The following is a 14521-nucleotide window of genomic DNA, read 5'->3' as shown; positions in this document are numbered from 1 at the left end:
GGGAAGGCCGTGCGCTGCAACTAGACAGGTGCCTCCGCTCAGCGCAAGTAGAGGAAGCCTACACACAGCAACGAAGACCCGGTGCAGCCAAAAAAGGAAAAGAAGAGAAAAGAACGCCTTCTCCTACCCACCTACCCCCGAACCCCACTAATGCATGCCTCCATTCCTTCAAAACTGAGCCTAAGTTCCAATGTTGTACCATCAGTACCACCTACTACCGTGTTTGTATATAGGAGTACCTACCACATAAATATTTTCAAATGTCATGAAATAAGACAAATGTAATCAGAGAACACTGAAACCAAACATGTTTAGGAGGAAATGTTTGTAGTTACTCAAAGGGACATGATGATTTTATCCTATTTAAAGCACAAACAGAAGAAGAGTCAGAAAATAAAGCAAGGGTCAACAATTTAATTTTCAAAAAAACAGTCGTGTGATTCTAAACACTGAGGTCCTAAACCAGGGCACTCTAGTAATTACCTTACTTATTTACAGAAGCAACATCTGAGGACCCCACGCATATCTTTTCTTCCCATGACCAAGCAAGGAAAGGAAATTCCCTTTTCTCTGTGTCACTGACTCTGACAATTTCTCCCTATCCCAAGCCCCCACCATCCCCATCCCCCACACCTTCAGAATTCAAAGGCAAAGCCTGTTGTCTCCACACACTTCAGTAAATGCTTTTCCATTTTCTTTCACCTAATAGAAGGATCTTTGACTTTATCTGGGAACATCTCACTGTGCAGTCACCTTTAGTGACCTAAAGAAGCCTCTTAGGGGTAATTTTTCTTTGTGGACCTTGACACTGCCTTCAAAGTTTACAGTCATAAATTGTCACCCACTGAGAACAATTTCTCAAACTTGGTTAAATAATTACGTAGACACTAAAAGAAAACCACCCTCTACCTAAATCCACTGCATTATCTTGTCTCCTAATTCAAAGAAAGCCCAGGCGATGTTTTGAATACCTTAGAGGCATTGTAACATGAAGTTACAAAATGGAACTAGAAGATTCAAAAAGAATCTTCAAACTGGAGGACAGCATTTGTTATTTGGTGGCACCTTCTGGGAAAGCTCAAAATTACAGCTCAGCTCTGTTAAACATAAATTCTCACACAGAAGCAAGGTGGGGAAACTTCTGAGAGCTGGGAACCAGTGCTGATGATACATTACAATAATGCTAAAATTCAGAACTACGAGGGTCGGTTTTATTTTAAGTGAATATATGTATGAAGTGAGAGGTCCCTGGATGTTTCTTTGCATATCCCTCAGTTCTGACTGTGCATGCCAAACCCACTCATGAAGACAACCTGTCACCTCCTGAAGGCTGTTGGTAGAGCCCAAACAAATGGATAGGTCAAAGAAACAGGATTCATAAATAGAATAAGAAATACGGTATCAAAGGCTTTCATTGAAACACACACACACACACACACACACACACACACGAGACTTCCCTGGTGGTGCATTGGTTAAGTTTCTGCACTTCCACGGCAGGAGGGATCCCAGATTGGGGAACTAAAATCACCCATGCCAACCAGAGTTGGCCAACACACAAGTAAACACAAAAGTCTTTCATAGCAATGATACCAATTTCATGAAGCACATCTCTGCAGTCACAATATGAATTCCTGGAACAGTAAGATTTGCCTCACCCCTGAATCCTCTTGAGTGCATCCTCTACCAAGTAGGATCAAATTCTGGCTCTACTTTAAACACGGTGATGTTGGGCAAGTTTCTTAATCTTTGAGCCTCAGTTTTCCCATCTGTAAGACGGGAATAATGAGTCTTTCACAGAGTTGTTTTCAGAGTTAAGTGAGTTGAAACAAGTGAAGTACTTAGAAGGGTGACAGGCACATAGAAAGCACCGAAGGAAAGTTTAGCTACAAATATCAGGCATCCTGATGACATGGTAAAGCTAGCTGTGCAAATACCACGTGGAGACACATCCTTGACTTTGTGTCTAGATGACAGATGGGACAATGACATAAAAATCACGGGCCCTAGGATAAGAAACAAGAATGCACTGAACAGGCAGAGCAGCTTCCTTGAAGGAGGCTCACGAAATTTACTGGGAGAAAGAAAATTCAATACAAGCAAGTGAAAATGGTGAGGGCTGGCAATTCCTGATGACAACCAACTCTTCAATGATAGGGCCCCCTGTCTGTTCATGACCCTCAGCTACCTAAGGGCTTCTAAGGAATAATTTAACTTAAAAACTGAAAAACCATTCGGGCATGGTATAGCACCCAAACAAGGAAGAGAAAGAGCCTCTTAGTTTTTTAATATATCCGGTTTAATTGTTTCAAATCCTTTTTGGAATAAGTGAGGAATGTGGCTGAACAAAGGACCAGAGGACTGGCTAGGCTGTGCCTCTTCCATTTGATCACGTTGAGCACAGACAACAGGCACCAACCAACCAAGCATTAGGAAACAGGTCAGGTGCAATGTCTCCTGGCATCGGACAAAGTTACCTTTCTGGCAAGGATGTGAAAGAATGTTCCACCCCAGGGCTACATCTACAGAGGAGAACTACACGCCTTCAGGTACTGTTTATTTCCAGTTATAATATGCAGAGAATAGGAGTCCAGAACAAGAGAGCACCCCCCTCCCCAGAGGGTCAGGGCAGCCCTTTAATGAATGGCCTCTCCAGCTGCTCACTCACCATCCTTACAGACTTTACAGCTCTTGCATGTGCTGGAATTACAAGTCATTAAAAAGCCACTTTGAAAGCACAATAAAGACCTTCTTCTCTGACTGCCACAGCGTTCCATCACATAAAAACCTGAGGCCAGTGCTTCAACAGCGGGACATTTACTGCCAGCTCCAGACAGTGTAAGCAGGGCAGGGGACAGGGCGGGGCCAGAGGAAATGAGGCACCACAAAAGCGGGGGTTGGAGGGAGTGCAGGGAGGAGAGTTTCTTTTTCCTTCTTCCTTTTTTTCTTTCCAAAGAAACTTTCTGCTAAGCTGGTTTGAAGTCTTTACTCTGTATCTGAACCACCAACCACCCTCGGGAAAACCCACTCCATCTGATGAGATTTCATTGTTCTTTGTCAAGATTTTATCTAAGAAAACACTGGTAAGCCAAACTATCAAGATACGATTAAAATTTCATTTCTCACACTGCCAAATATAGTCTACCCATTTACAAGGAAACATAATGAAAACTTTTAACTTCTGTACTTTTAAATTACGATTAAATCTCTACAAAGCAAGATTTTAAAAAAAGTGAAGGCACTGATAAGGAAATTACTACCATAACTGAATCTGAGCATAAATGGTTATTTCAATTTTCTTTTACTGTCTTTCCCTCTTTTCTGCTATGAATACCTAACTTCCTCATATCACAAAACAACATCAACTCAATTAACTTCCCTTTAGAAGCAGCTGCTAAGTCACTTCAGTTGTGTCCGATTCTGTGCGACCCCATAGATGGCAGCCCACCAGGCTTCCCCGTCCCTGGGATTCTCCAGGCAAGAACACTGGAGTGGGTTGCCATTTCCTCCTCCAATGCATGAAAGTGAAAAGGGAAAGTAAAGTCGCTCAGTCGTGTCTGACTCTTAGCGACCCCATGGACTGCAGTCTACTGGGCTCCTGTGTCCATGGGATTTTCCAGGCAAGAGTACTGGAGTGGGGTGCCATTGCCTTCCCTGTTAGAAGCAGAGTTACATGAAAAAGAAAAATTAGGGAACTACAGTTAAAGGATTTGTTTTTATTCTAAATTAAAGTTTCAACAGGTTAATGAAAAACAGAATTACAAGCTTTTAGTTGACCCAGATACACTCGGATCCTTACCCTTTCTTGCTGCTAGTTAGTGCCAGTTACTAGTAAGAACAATCACTTGTCACAAGTGACCATTATGGCTACAAAAAGATGAATTCTTCAACCAAGAACAGCTTTACTCTAATGGAATTACCTAAGTTCTTAAATGCAAAATATTCTTAATGCTGACATTTACATACACAACAAAAACAGGGTCTTATCTTGTTTTCAGTCTTTGCTCTAAATGTTCACCCACTATGAAAACAGTCCTTCTGCCTCCCTCCCCACCCTCCCAGCTTCCACCTCCCAAATTCTGCAAAGGAAAATTATTGATGGACTTTTATGTGACAATATTAGGTTTCTTTATAAAATGAGAAGCATTTCAGGAATTTCAAATCCTATTTGAAAATCACTCTTTCAGTCATATTAATAGTAATCCAAAGATAAATCATGTCTTAGGATGCCTTCTTTTAATAGTAATAGCAATAAAAAGAAAATCGACCAAGTGCCTACCAATGCAGTACTAGGTAAGCCCTAGCCCTTTATTTCATTTAATTAAAAAGCTAAAAAGATCCTGGGAAACTTTGGCTTAACTTTTGATTTAATACTGAGATTTCCTGTCCTGTGTTTTTCCAGTTACCATATTACACATGCATTTCACTATCAAGGCCATACACCTCCTCAACGCAAAATCCAGGGCAAAGTGACATATATTTCAAGTGCTTTTTCCCCTTTAAAACATCTAACTCACACTTGAAAAAGTACACTAGAATTCTAAAGTATTACTGAATATAAAAATTTCTCCTTCAAAGCTATAGGTAATAAGGACTGCCAGAAGCCAAATCATGGAACAATAGCTCATAACATTTTTTGGTTAATGTGTTAAGTGCTTTACCTAAATTGACTATTTTCACAATAATCCTGAAAAGTAAAGGCAATACCTCTATTTCACAAAAATAAAAATGAGAGAAAAGAAAATTAGAAATATAGAAGGTCAAATTATTTGCCGAAGATTACTGGTAGAGCTGGGATTCAAAACACAGCTTATCTGACTCACAAATTTAGAGAACAAACTCATAGTTGCCAGAGGGGAAGAACAGTGGGGAGGGATAGTTAGGGAGTTTGGGATGGATGTGTGCACAGCCCTATATTTAAAATGAATAACCAACAAGGACCTACTGCATGGCACAGGGAACTCTGCTCAATGTTATGTGGCAGCCTAGTGGAGAGGAGTTCGGGGGAGAATAGATACATGTACATACATATATGGCTTGAGCCCTTTTACTGTCTACCTGAAACTATCACAACATTGTTAATTGGGTACGCTGCTGCTGCTAAGTCACTTCAGTCGTGTCAGACTCTGTGCGACCCCAGAGACAGCAGCCCACAAGGCTCCTCCATCCCTGGGATTCTCCAGGCAAGAACACTGGAGTGGGTTGCCATTTCCTTCTCCAATGCATGAAAGTGAAAAGTGAAAGTGAAGTCACTCAGTCGTGTCCGACTCCTAGCGACCCCATGGACCGCAGCCTACTATACAAAAACAAAAGTTTATTAAACAAACAACAGCAGCCTGTCTGACACCAGAGTACAGACTCTTAATTACTTGATTACTACCTCCCTACCCACATGCACATCAACAAATAAATGGTTCCTCAAAAATCATACAGGCATATAAACCAAGGATGCACTTCTTTTTTCTCTACTCATATATAAAGTATATAAAAATCAGGGACTTTTCTGGTGGTCTAGTGGTTAAGAATCCGCCTTGTAATGCAGGGGACATGAGTTCAATCTCTGGTAGGGGAACTAAGATCCCACATGCCATAGAGCAACTAAGCCCACAAAATGCAAACTTTTGAGTGCATGCCACAAGTGGAGAGCCCGTGCTCTGCAACAGAAGATCTCATGTGTCTCAGCTAAGACCCAATACAGCCAAATAAATAAATAAGTAAATATTTTTAAAAAACCAAAGTATATAAAAATCATAACCAAGAAACATACAAAGAGAATCAAATGAAGAAACATACGAATCAACAATCTAAGCTTCCTAATCCATCTTAACAGCATTGATTTTTATTTTTTATATAAAACCCAAATCTAACTTAATTATGGAAAAGCTTTTTTAAAAAAATCTTCCTTTTAATTCTAACTATCCTGTGCCAAGGCAAGATACTTTCTTTACAGACATACCAGGTGAATCATCTTTTTCCCCTGGCCCTTCCCAATTCCTCATACTTGGTTCAATTTCTTTTTGTGTCCTTCTACTGTTCCTAAAGTCCATGATCTCTGCCTGCCATGTGTAAAATTACCCTCAACCCGTCCCTCCACCAATGAACATAAACCTGACTGATGTTCAAATAATGAAGCCGGAAAGGTCCGCAGACAGATCAGGTCATCGGATCCTACTTACTGAGATGCAGACAGGCTCACCACCAGGACAATGGGAATGGTGTCCTTGAAGGTGGGTCTGTCCCAAGCTATCCAATCAATTGTTTGCCAAGGGAGGCTGGGGGTAGCCTAGTGCTCTCCATCACAATTGCTTCCTGTTCCTTTGGTCTTAACCACAGAAGGGTCACCAGGTAGCAGAAAGGCCAAACACAAGCTGGAGAAAGGGAATTTCAGCCCTCTTTTATCCTCCTTTGCAAACATAGTCTTTTGGACCCTGGCTTACTTGAAACAACTTTAAGTCAATTCTTTTCTGTTCTACCACCTATATGTAGAATATTAAACCAAGAGCAGCAACGATAAAAGCACGACTAGAAAACCAATAAGGAAAGTACAGTTGTTGATTTTACACCCAAATAACCCCAAAATGAAGCACAGCAAAGGCTAGCAGAGTTTTGCCAAGAGAGGGCACTGGTCATAGCAAACACCCTCTTCCAACAATACAAGAGACAACTCTACACATGGACATCACCAGTTGGCCAATACCAAAATCAGATTATATTCTTTACAGCTGAGGATGGAGAAGCTCTATACAGTCAGCAAAAACAAGACTGGGAGCTGACAGTGGCTCAGATCATGAACTCCTTACTGCAAAATTCAAACTTCAATTGATAAAATTAGGGAAAACCACTAGACCATTCAGGTATGACCTAAATCAAATCCCTTCAATTATACAGCAGAAGTGACAGATTCAAGGGATTAGATCTGATAGACACAGTGCCTGAAGAACTATGGACAGAGGTTCGTAACATTGTACAGGAGAAGGTGATCAAAACCATCCCCAAGAAAAAGAAATGCAAAAAGGCAAAATGGCTGTCTGAGGAGGCCTTACAAATAGCTGAGAAAAGAAGAGAAGTGAAAGGCAAAGGAGAAAGGAAAGATATATCCATCTGAATGCAGAGTTCCAAAGAATAGCAAGGAGAGATAAGAAAGCCTTCCTCAGTGATCAATGCATAGAAATAGAGGGAAACAATAGAATGGGAAAGACTAGTGATCTCTTCAAGAAAATTAGACACATCAAGGGAACATTTCAAGCAAGCAAGAGAGTTCCAGAAAAACATCTACTTCTGCTTTATTGACTATGCCAAAATCTTTGACTGTGTGAATCGCAATAAACTGTGGAAAATTCTGAGAGAGATGGGAATATCAGACTACCTTAACCTGCCTTCTGAGAAATCTGTATGCAGGTCAAGAAGCAACAGTTAGAACTGGACATGGAACAATGGACTGGTTCTAAATTGGGAAAGGAGTATGTCAAGGCTATATATTGTCACCCTGCTTATTTAACTTATATGCAGAGTACATCATGTGAAATGCCAAGCTGGATGAAGCACAAGCTGGAATCAATATTGCTGGGAGAAATATCAATAACCTCAGATATGCAGATGAAACCACTCTATTTTTAGTATATGTGCTGCCGAAGCGAGCACCAGATGACACCACCCTTACAGCAGAAAGCAAAGAGGAACTAAAGAGCCTCTTGATGAAAGTGAAAGAGGAGAGTGAAAATGTTGGCTTAAAACTCAACTTTCAGAGAACGAGGATCATGGCATCTGGTCCCATCACTTCATGGCAAATAGGTGGGGAAACAATGGAAACAGTGACCGATTTTATTTCCTTGGGCTCCAAAATCACTGCAGATGGTGACTGCAGCCATGAAATTAAAAGATGCTTGTTCCTTGGAAGAATAGCTATGACAAACCTAGGCAGATATTAAAAAGCAGAGATATTACTTTGCCAACAAAGGTCCATGTAGTTAAAGCTATGGCTTTTCCAGTAGTCATGTATGGATGTGAGAGCTAGACCATAAAAAAGCTGAGCATGGAAGAATTGCTCCTTTTAACTGGGTTGTTGGGGAAGACTCTTGAGAGTCCCTTGGACTGCAAGGAGATCAAACTAGTCAATCCTTAAGGAAATCAGTTCTGAATATTAATTGGAAGGACTGATGCTGAAGCTGAAATTCCAATACTTTGGCCACCTGATGCAAAGAACTGACTCACTGGAAAAGAACCTGATGCTGGGAAAGATCGAAGGCAGGAGGGGAAGGGGACAACAGAGAATGAGATGGTTGGCTAGCATCACGGACTGAATGGACATGAGTTTGAGCAAACTCCAGGAGTTGGTGATGGACAGGGAAGTCTGGCATGTTGCAGTCCTTGGGCTTGCAAAAAGTTGGACACAACTGAGCAACTCAACTGAATACCCAAACATCTTTTGAGGCTTTCCTTGTATGAGATGCAAACTACTACAAAAACCCATTACGATTGATGGCTAGGTGGCTCTAATATGTCATGAACCATCTTAAAAATTTCCTATCTACCAAACAGAATTACAACTCGAACTCTTCATTCCAGGTTTTTCAAGATCTTGCTTTGGATAAATTTATCAAGTTGAACATGAAATTTAGGAAAAGTTGTATCCTTAAAAATTACATATGAAAGGTGGGGGGAGCAAGAATCAAACAAAACTAAGAATACACAGAGTTAGAGGAAGATCATTTGTGAAAACGTCATGTAGAAAGCTCATTCAATGGTGCTTTATGGGGACTTCCCTGGTTAAGATCTGCCTTCCAATGCAGGGGACACAGGCACAATCCCTGGCAGGAGACTAAAAACCCACATCCTGCAGGGCAACTAAGCCCAAGTGGCAACTACTGAGCCTGTGCTCTAGAGCCCGAAAGCTGCTTCTACTGAAGCCCGAGAGCCACAACCATGATTCAATGCAACCAAATAACACAGGATTTTTTTTTAAATAGTGTTTTATTAATGTTATTTGGTCTTCTCACAAATCAGCAAATATTCAAGAAAGGTGCATTTCAAAATTTTGTGATGACCTACTACTGTAAGAAATATACACACAGTCCCTAAAATAAAAATTTCACAAACCATTACTTACCCATACTAGTTACAATATATTCTTGTTTCCTTTTTTAATGCTGGTGATGACATGCTAAATTGATTTCATGGCTCACTAGTAAATCACAAACCACAAGTGGAAAACCTCTGTTCTAGAAGAACTACAACAGGACAGAATACGGAGAGACAAAGTTGCTAAACTTGACGATCTTCATAGACTGGTCACACCCCAACAGCATCAGTGAACATTTCAGAGTGACTTGAGATAAAAGTCAAACATACCAAAAAAGTTCTGTACTGAGAGCAAGTTTTGAATTAAGAGGAGAGGAATAAAGCAAAGGAGGAAAAATAAATGCTTGTGAAATCCACTGCTTTCATCTCCACTTCACAAATGATCACTTTAAGGCCTTTACCAAACACTGCAACAGATTACCCCATCTCCAGTGTTTACATGCTGCTCTGTCCATAATCTTATTTAAAATTTTGACATGAGCTCAAAATACTCTACAGAAAGTAGGGAGGAAGGAGGTGGTCTCTTGATTTGATGCCATGTCCTAAGCCTGGCTGCCTTTCTACCCAGACCAGTGCAAATGGAGAATCTGCTAAGGCCTCCTAGCCCTTGTCAGCCTTTGAGCTAGGAACTTTAGTGTAGCCTCTCTATGTAACAGAAAGAGAAGTATTCTAAAATGATCGGCGATGTTTAGCCAGAAGTCTTCCCTGACCATTGTTTAGAAATACTGACAACTCAGAGAGATTAGTGGGACCAATCATGACTGTAAGTAACAGCAGAAGACCAAAGTTAGAGAAAAATGGGAAGTGAGGAAGAGATAACTCCATAGTAAATAATGTTCAATTCTCCAGAAATAGAAAGCAATAACTAATAGTACTGTCACTAGAAACGTAGGATCTCCGACAATGGAAGGAGGTGAGAATAGGTAACCTGAAATTCCTTTCCAACTCTAAGAAATCCGTAACTGTAAGTTTAAGTCTTAACATCAAACAATATTTGGGGGGATTATTAGACGGCCAGATGTTCTTTAAGTAACACACAAAAGATAATACGGCCAGTCAGCAAACATTGTAATGAAGATTATACACTCTTCCCCTTTCCAAATGGGCAGTTATATTATGGGAGGAAAAATTAAATATTTCATCTTGAAAATACTATTATCTGGTTTCATGACACACATATACATCAAAATGTATCAAATCACACATTTAAAATATATTGTTATAAAAACTGTGCCTCAGTAAAAGTACTAAAAAAATACTATTGCCAATTTTTAGTCTATGTAAACAAACTACATAATTCTACAACAAAAAGATCAACACTGTAACTGTACCCTAATATTTTATTTTTAAAATCTACTTTCTGATGTATTCTCATTTCATTGCATTCTTCTCACTTTCCAAAATCTGCAGTCACTGAAAAGCACAGCAACTAAGTTCTGATGAGCATCTAGATTTTTCAGCTGCTATTCAAATGACCCATTATTAAACTATGGAATGTATCTTTCCTTGAACAACTTAAATCATAGCCTACACATCTGCAGATTCCTTAATGATTTCATTTCCTTCTTTCCATTGGTCAAGGAAATTCATCTCTAGGCCATGTCTCTTTTCTTGCTACCATTTTATGGTGCAACTGTCTTTTTTCTTCCTCCATCTTTATCCTGAAGCTATCAAAAAATTAACAAGGGAAAGGAGAAAAAACAAGCAGACTACTCACATCAGACTTAGAGGACATATTCTCTTCCACGTCAGAATCATTGGGATCCACAATATCATCAAATGGTGGTAAAGTTGATTTCTTCTTCTCTGATGCCTCACTTTCAATTTTGACCTTTCCCATCTTGACATGAGATTTATCTTTTATCTGTTTTTTATCAGCAGAACAAGTGAGTATCAGTGGTGGTGCGCTAGAAAAACTTTTAAATAAAGCCTCTGAGCTACTCTTTTTCCTTTTTTTGGCTGAGAGTTCTTCAGAATCTGAAATAGGGGGTCTTTTACTAGGAGCCTTCTTCTCTTGCTGTCCACTGGTGATCGTGAGTAAGTTACTGTCGGGTTTTGGCTCTTTTGACATGGGTTTCGGTTCCTTGAAGGCCATCTTAGGAACGATTTTTTCTTCTTTCAGTGGTTTATTTTCTTTGGGTTTCTTAGAGGATTCTTTGGAAGATTTGGTGTGATCCCTGGAAGGTTCTTTGAAGGCACTTTTATGTTCTCTGGAGTCTTTAGAAGGTTTTTCCTTGTGCTCCTTCATTAATTTGTGAGGCTTGGAAAAACTGGTGCTGCTGCTGCTGCTGCTGCTGCTGCTACTGCTGCTGCTGCTGCTGCTGCTGCTACTGCTGCTGCTGCTGCTGCTACTGCTGCTGCTGCTGCTGCTGCTACAACTGCTGCTGCTGCTGCTGCTGCTGCTGGTATGGATACTCCTGTTAGGATCCTGCAGAAAGGTGGGAAGAAAAGCAAACTCTCAAAATGAAACGTCAATGAAGGATAAACGCCAGTCCTCTTGCACTCCAGCTCCTCAAAATGATCCTCTGTTGAGTGCTCCCAAGTGCATTTTAATAGAACCCAACAAGCACCATAGAACAGGTGGGGAGTAGGGTATGCAAGCAACAGTGAGTGCGGGCAACCGTGATCGAGGAATTTAATGAGGCAAGTTGTTCTCTCAATCATGACAAGCATGGCGTTCTGAACATTTCAGTTCAACAAACGTTCGCCTGATGCTTGCCCTAGAAGAGACAAAGCTGGGTACCACATGGCCCCCACTCTTAATAACCACAACACATCCATGATGAAGAGCTAGCTGTTTTGGAGCCACCTATAAAGGGCTATGATGGCAAAAAGAAGAGAGGGAATTAATTCTGTTGGGGGATGGAGAGAATAAAAAGTCAGAGATTTGTGGAGAATCAACACCTCAGTTAGGTCAAGGATAAGCAGGTAATTTCTGGAAATATAAGAATGAAAAGGTACATGGAGGCCATGGATTATAACCAACTAAAACAGATTATATTTAGGGAGTGGCGTGCAACTACAGCGAAGATTGAAAAGGAGGCAGGAAAAAACAGCCAAGGGTCACATGCTGAGGCAGATAATATTAACTTTTAATAACTTTTTAATATGAAGAATCACAAGACCTCAAAAAGAAATAAAAGAATTCTCAATTTTAGATAAAGAGCAATTTTTTTCTAACCAAACTTCTTCAGTTAAGGAATATGTCTCCCACCCACTTAGCAACAACAACAAACCCCCCCCCCAAAAAGGGGGGGGGAATAAAAGTCTAAAAGAACAAAGATTTTGGGCTTCTTGTTCAAGTGGAGGAGTAGAAAGACGTGTACTTATCACCTCCTGTGAGAGCACCAAAATCACAACTAGCTGTTAAATAACCATTGACAGGAGAATGCTGGAACTCACCAAGAAAAGATACCCACAGCCAAAGACAAAGAAGAAGCTACAGTGAGGTGGTAGAAGGGGCACAATGATGATAAAATCAAATCCTACACCTGCCAGGTGGGTGACCCACAAACTGGAGAACAATAATACCAAGGAAGTTCTCCCACTGTTGTGAAGGTTCTGAACTCCACATCTGGCTTCCCAGACTAGGGATCCTACAAAGACACTGGGAATCCCTAGGGAATCTGCCCTTGCAGGTCAGAGGGATTTGATTATAGGAATTCCATAAGACTGGAGGAAACAGAGATTCCAGTCTTGGAGGGCACAAACAAAATCTTGTGCACACCAGGACCCAGAGGAAAGGAGCAGAGCCCCCACAGGAGACTGAATCAAAACTACCTGTTGGAGGGTCTCTAGTGGAGGTGTGATTGGCTGGGGTTCACCACAAAGACGGGGGCCCTGGCAGCAGCAGTCCTGGGGGAAGTCCTGCACTTCCCCCTTGGTGTAAACCCTCTTGGAGTTCACAGTTAACCCTACCATACAGCCCACAGACCCCAGGGCTAGGTTGCCCCAGACTGAACAGTGCAATCCCATCCATCAGCAGATAACTGGATTAAAGCTTTACTGAGAAAGATCCTGTCCACCAGAGCAAGACCCAGTTTTTCCCATCATCAATCCCTCTCATCCAGATGCCTACACAAGCCTCTTAGTCTCTTCCATCAGAGGGCAGACAGAAGAAACAAGAAGAACCACAATCCCACATCAGCTAGAACAAAAACCACATTACAGAAAGTTAATCAGAATGAAAAAGCAGATAGTTATGTCCCAGATAAAGGGACAAGATCAAACTCCAGGAAAACAACTAAATGAACTGGAGATAGGCAACCTTCCAGAAAAATAATTCAGAATAATGAATAGTGAAGTGATTTAGGATATCACTAAACTGATTTAGGGATAGGGATAGTGAAGATGATTTAGGATCTTGGGAAAACAATGGAAAAGATGCAAGAAATGTTTACCAAAGAACTGCAAGAACTAAAGAACAAACAGAGATGAATAATACACCAGAAGGAATCCACAACAGAATAACTGAGGCAGAAGAACAGATAAATGACCTGGAGGGCGGAATGGGGAAATCACCGCTACAGGACAAAATATAGACAAAGAGAAAAACAAACAAAAAAATGAAATAGCCTAAGGGACCTCTGAGACCACATTAAATGCACCAATATTCACATTATAGGGGTTCCAGAAGGAAGAGAAAGAGTAAGGACCTGAGAAAATATTTGAAGAGATAATATCTGAAAGCTTCCCTAACATGGGAAAGGAATCAGTCAACCAAGTCCAGTAAGCACAGAGAGTCCCAGGCAGGATAAACCCAAGAAGGAACACACCAAGACACACAGTAATCAAACTGACAAAAATTAAAGACAAAGATAAATTATTAAAAGCAACAAGGGAAAAATGACAAATGACATGCAAGGGAATTCTCATCAGGTTATCAGCTGATTTCTGATTTGTAAAAACTCTACAAACCAGAAGGGAATGGCATGATATATTTAAAGTGATGAAAGGGAAAAAACTACAACCAAGAATACTCTACCCAGAAAGACTCTCCTTCTTATTTGATGGAAAAATCAAAAGCTTTCCAGCCAAGCAAAAGTTAAGAGAATTCAGCACCACTAAACGTTTTACAATGAATGCTAAAGGAACTTCTCTAAGCAGGAAACACAAGACAAGGAAGAGACCAACAGGAAATAAACCCAGAACAATTAAGAACATGGAAATAGGATCATACATATCAATAATTACCTTAAATATAAATGGATTAACTGCACCAACCAAAAGACACAGACTTGGCTGTGGAAATGAAAACATGTATATTTCTGCACTTCTACTTACCACATCACTCTGCTTGACCCCCCAAATCATATGTAACTACTTTATATTGTTAGGCTAATCATGTTCCCATCATGGTTGACAAATGTAATTATCATTTTTTTGGTCTGACTATTGATTGCGAAAACTGATAAACATCTTTTACCATTGTGATTATGTAACC

The 14521-nt window shown here is 40.4% G+C and overlaps 1 protein-coding gene across 2 annotated transcripts in view; it reads right to left on the bottom strand.

Moving 5' to 3' along the window:
- MLLT3 (MLLT3, super elongation complex subunit) overlaps positions 1-14521 on the bottom strand; it is a 277289-nt gene that overhangs the window by 60361 nt on the left and 202407 nt on the right. For both annotated transcript variants that reach the window (XM_018051913.1, XM_018051912.1), the window contains one exon: positions 10796-11506. In XM_018051913.1, coding sequence (XP_017907402.1) covers positions 10796-11506 — 711 coding nt within the window. The remainder of the gene's footprint in view (positions 1-10795; positions 11507-14521) is intronic.

This window comes from Capra hircus, chromosome 8, assembly GCF_001704415.2.
Source record: "Capra hircus breed San Clemente chromosome 8, ASM170441v1, whole genome shotgun sequence".
NCBI classification, from domain to species: domain Eukaryota; kingdom Metazoa; phylum Chordata; class Mammalia; order Artiodactyla; family Bovidae; genus Capra; species Capra hircus.
The sequence above is the reverse complement of the archived record's forward strand: the minus strand, read 5'-3'. Positions and strand labels throughout refer to the sequence as shown.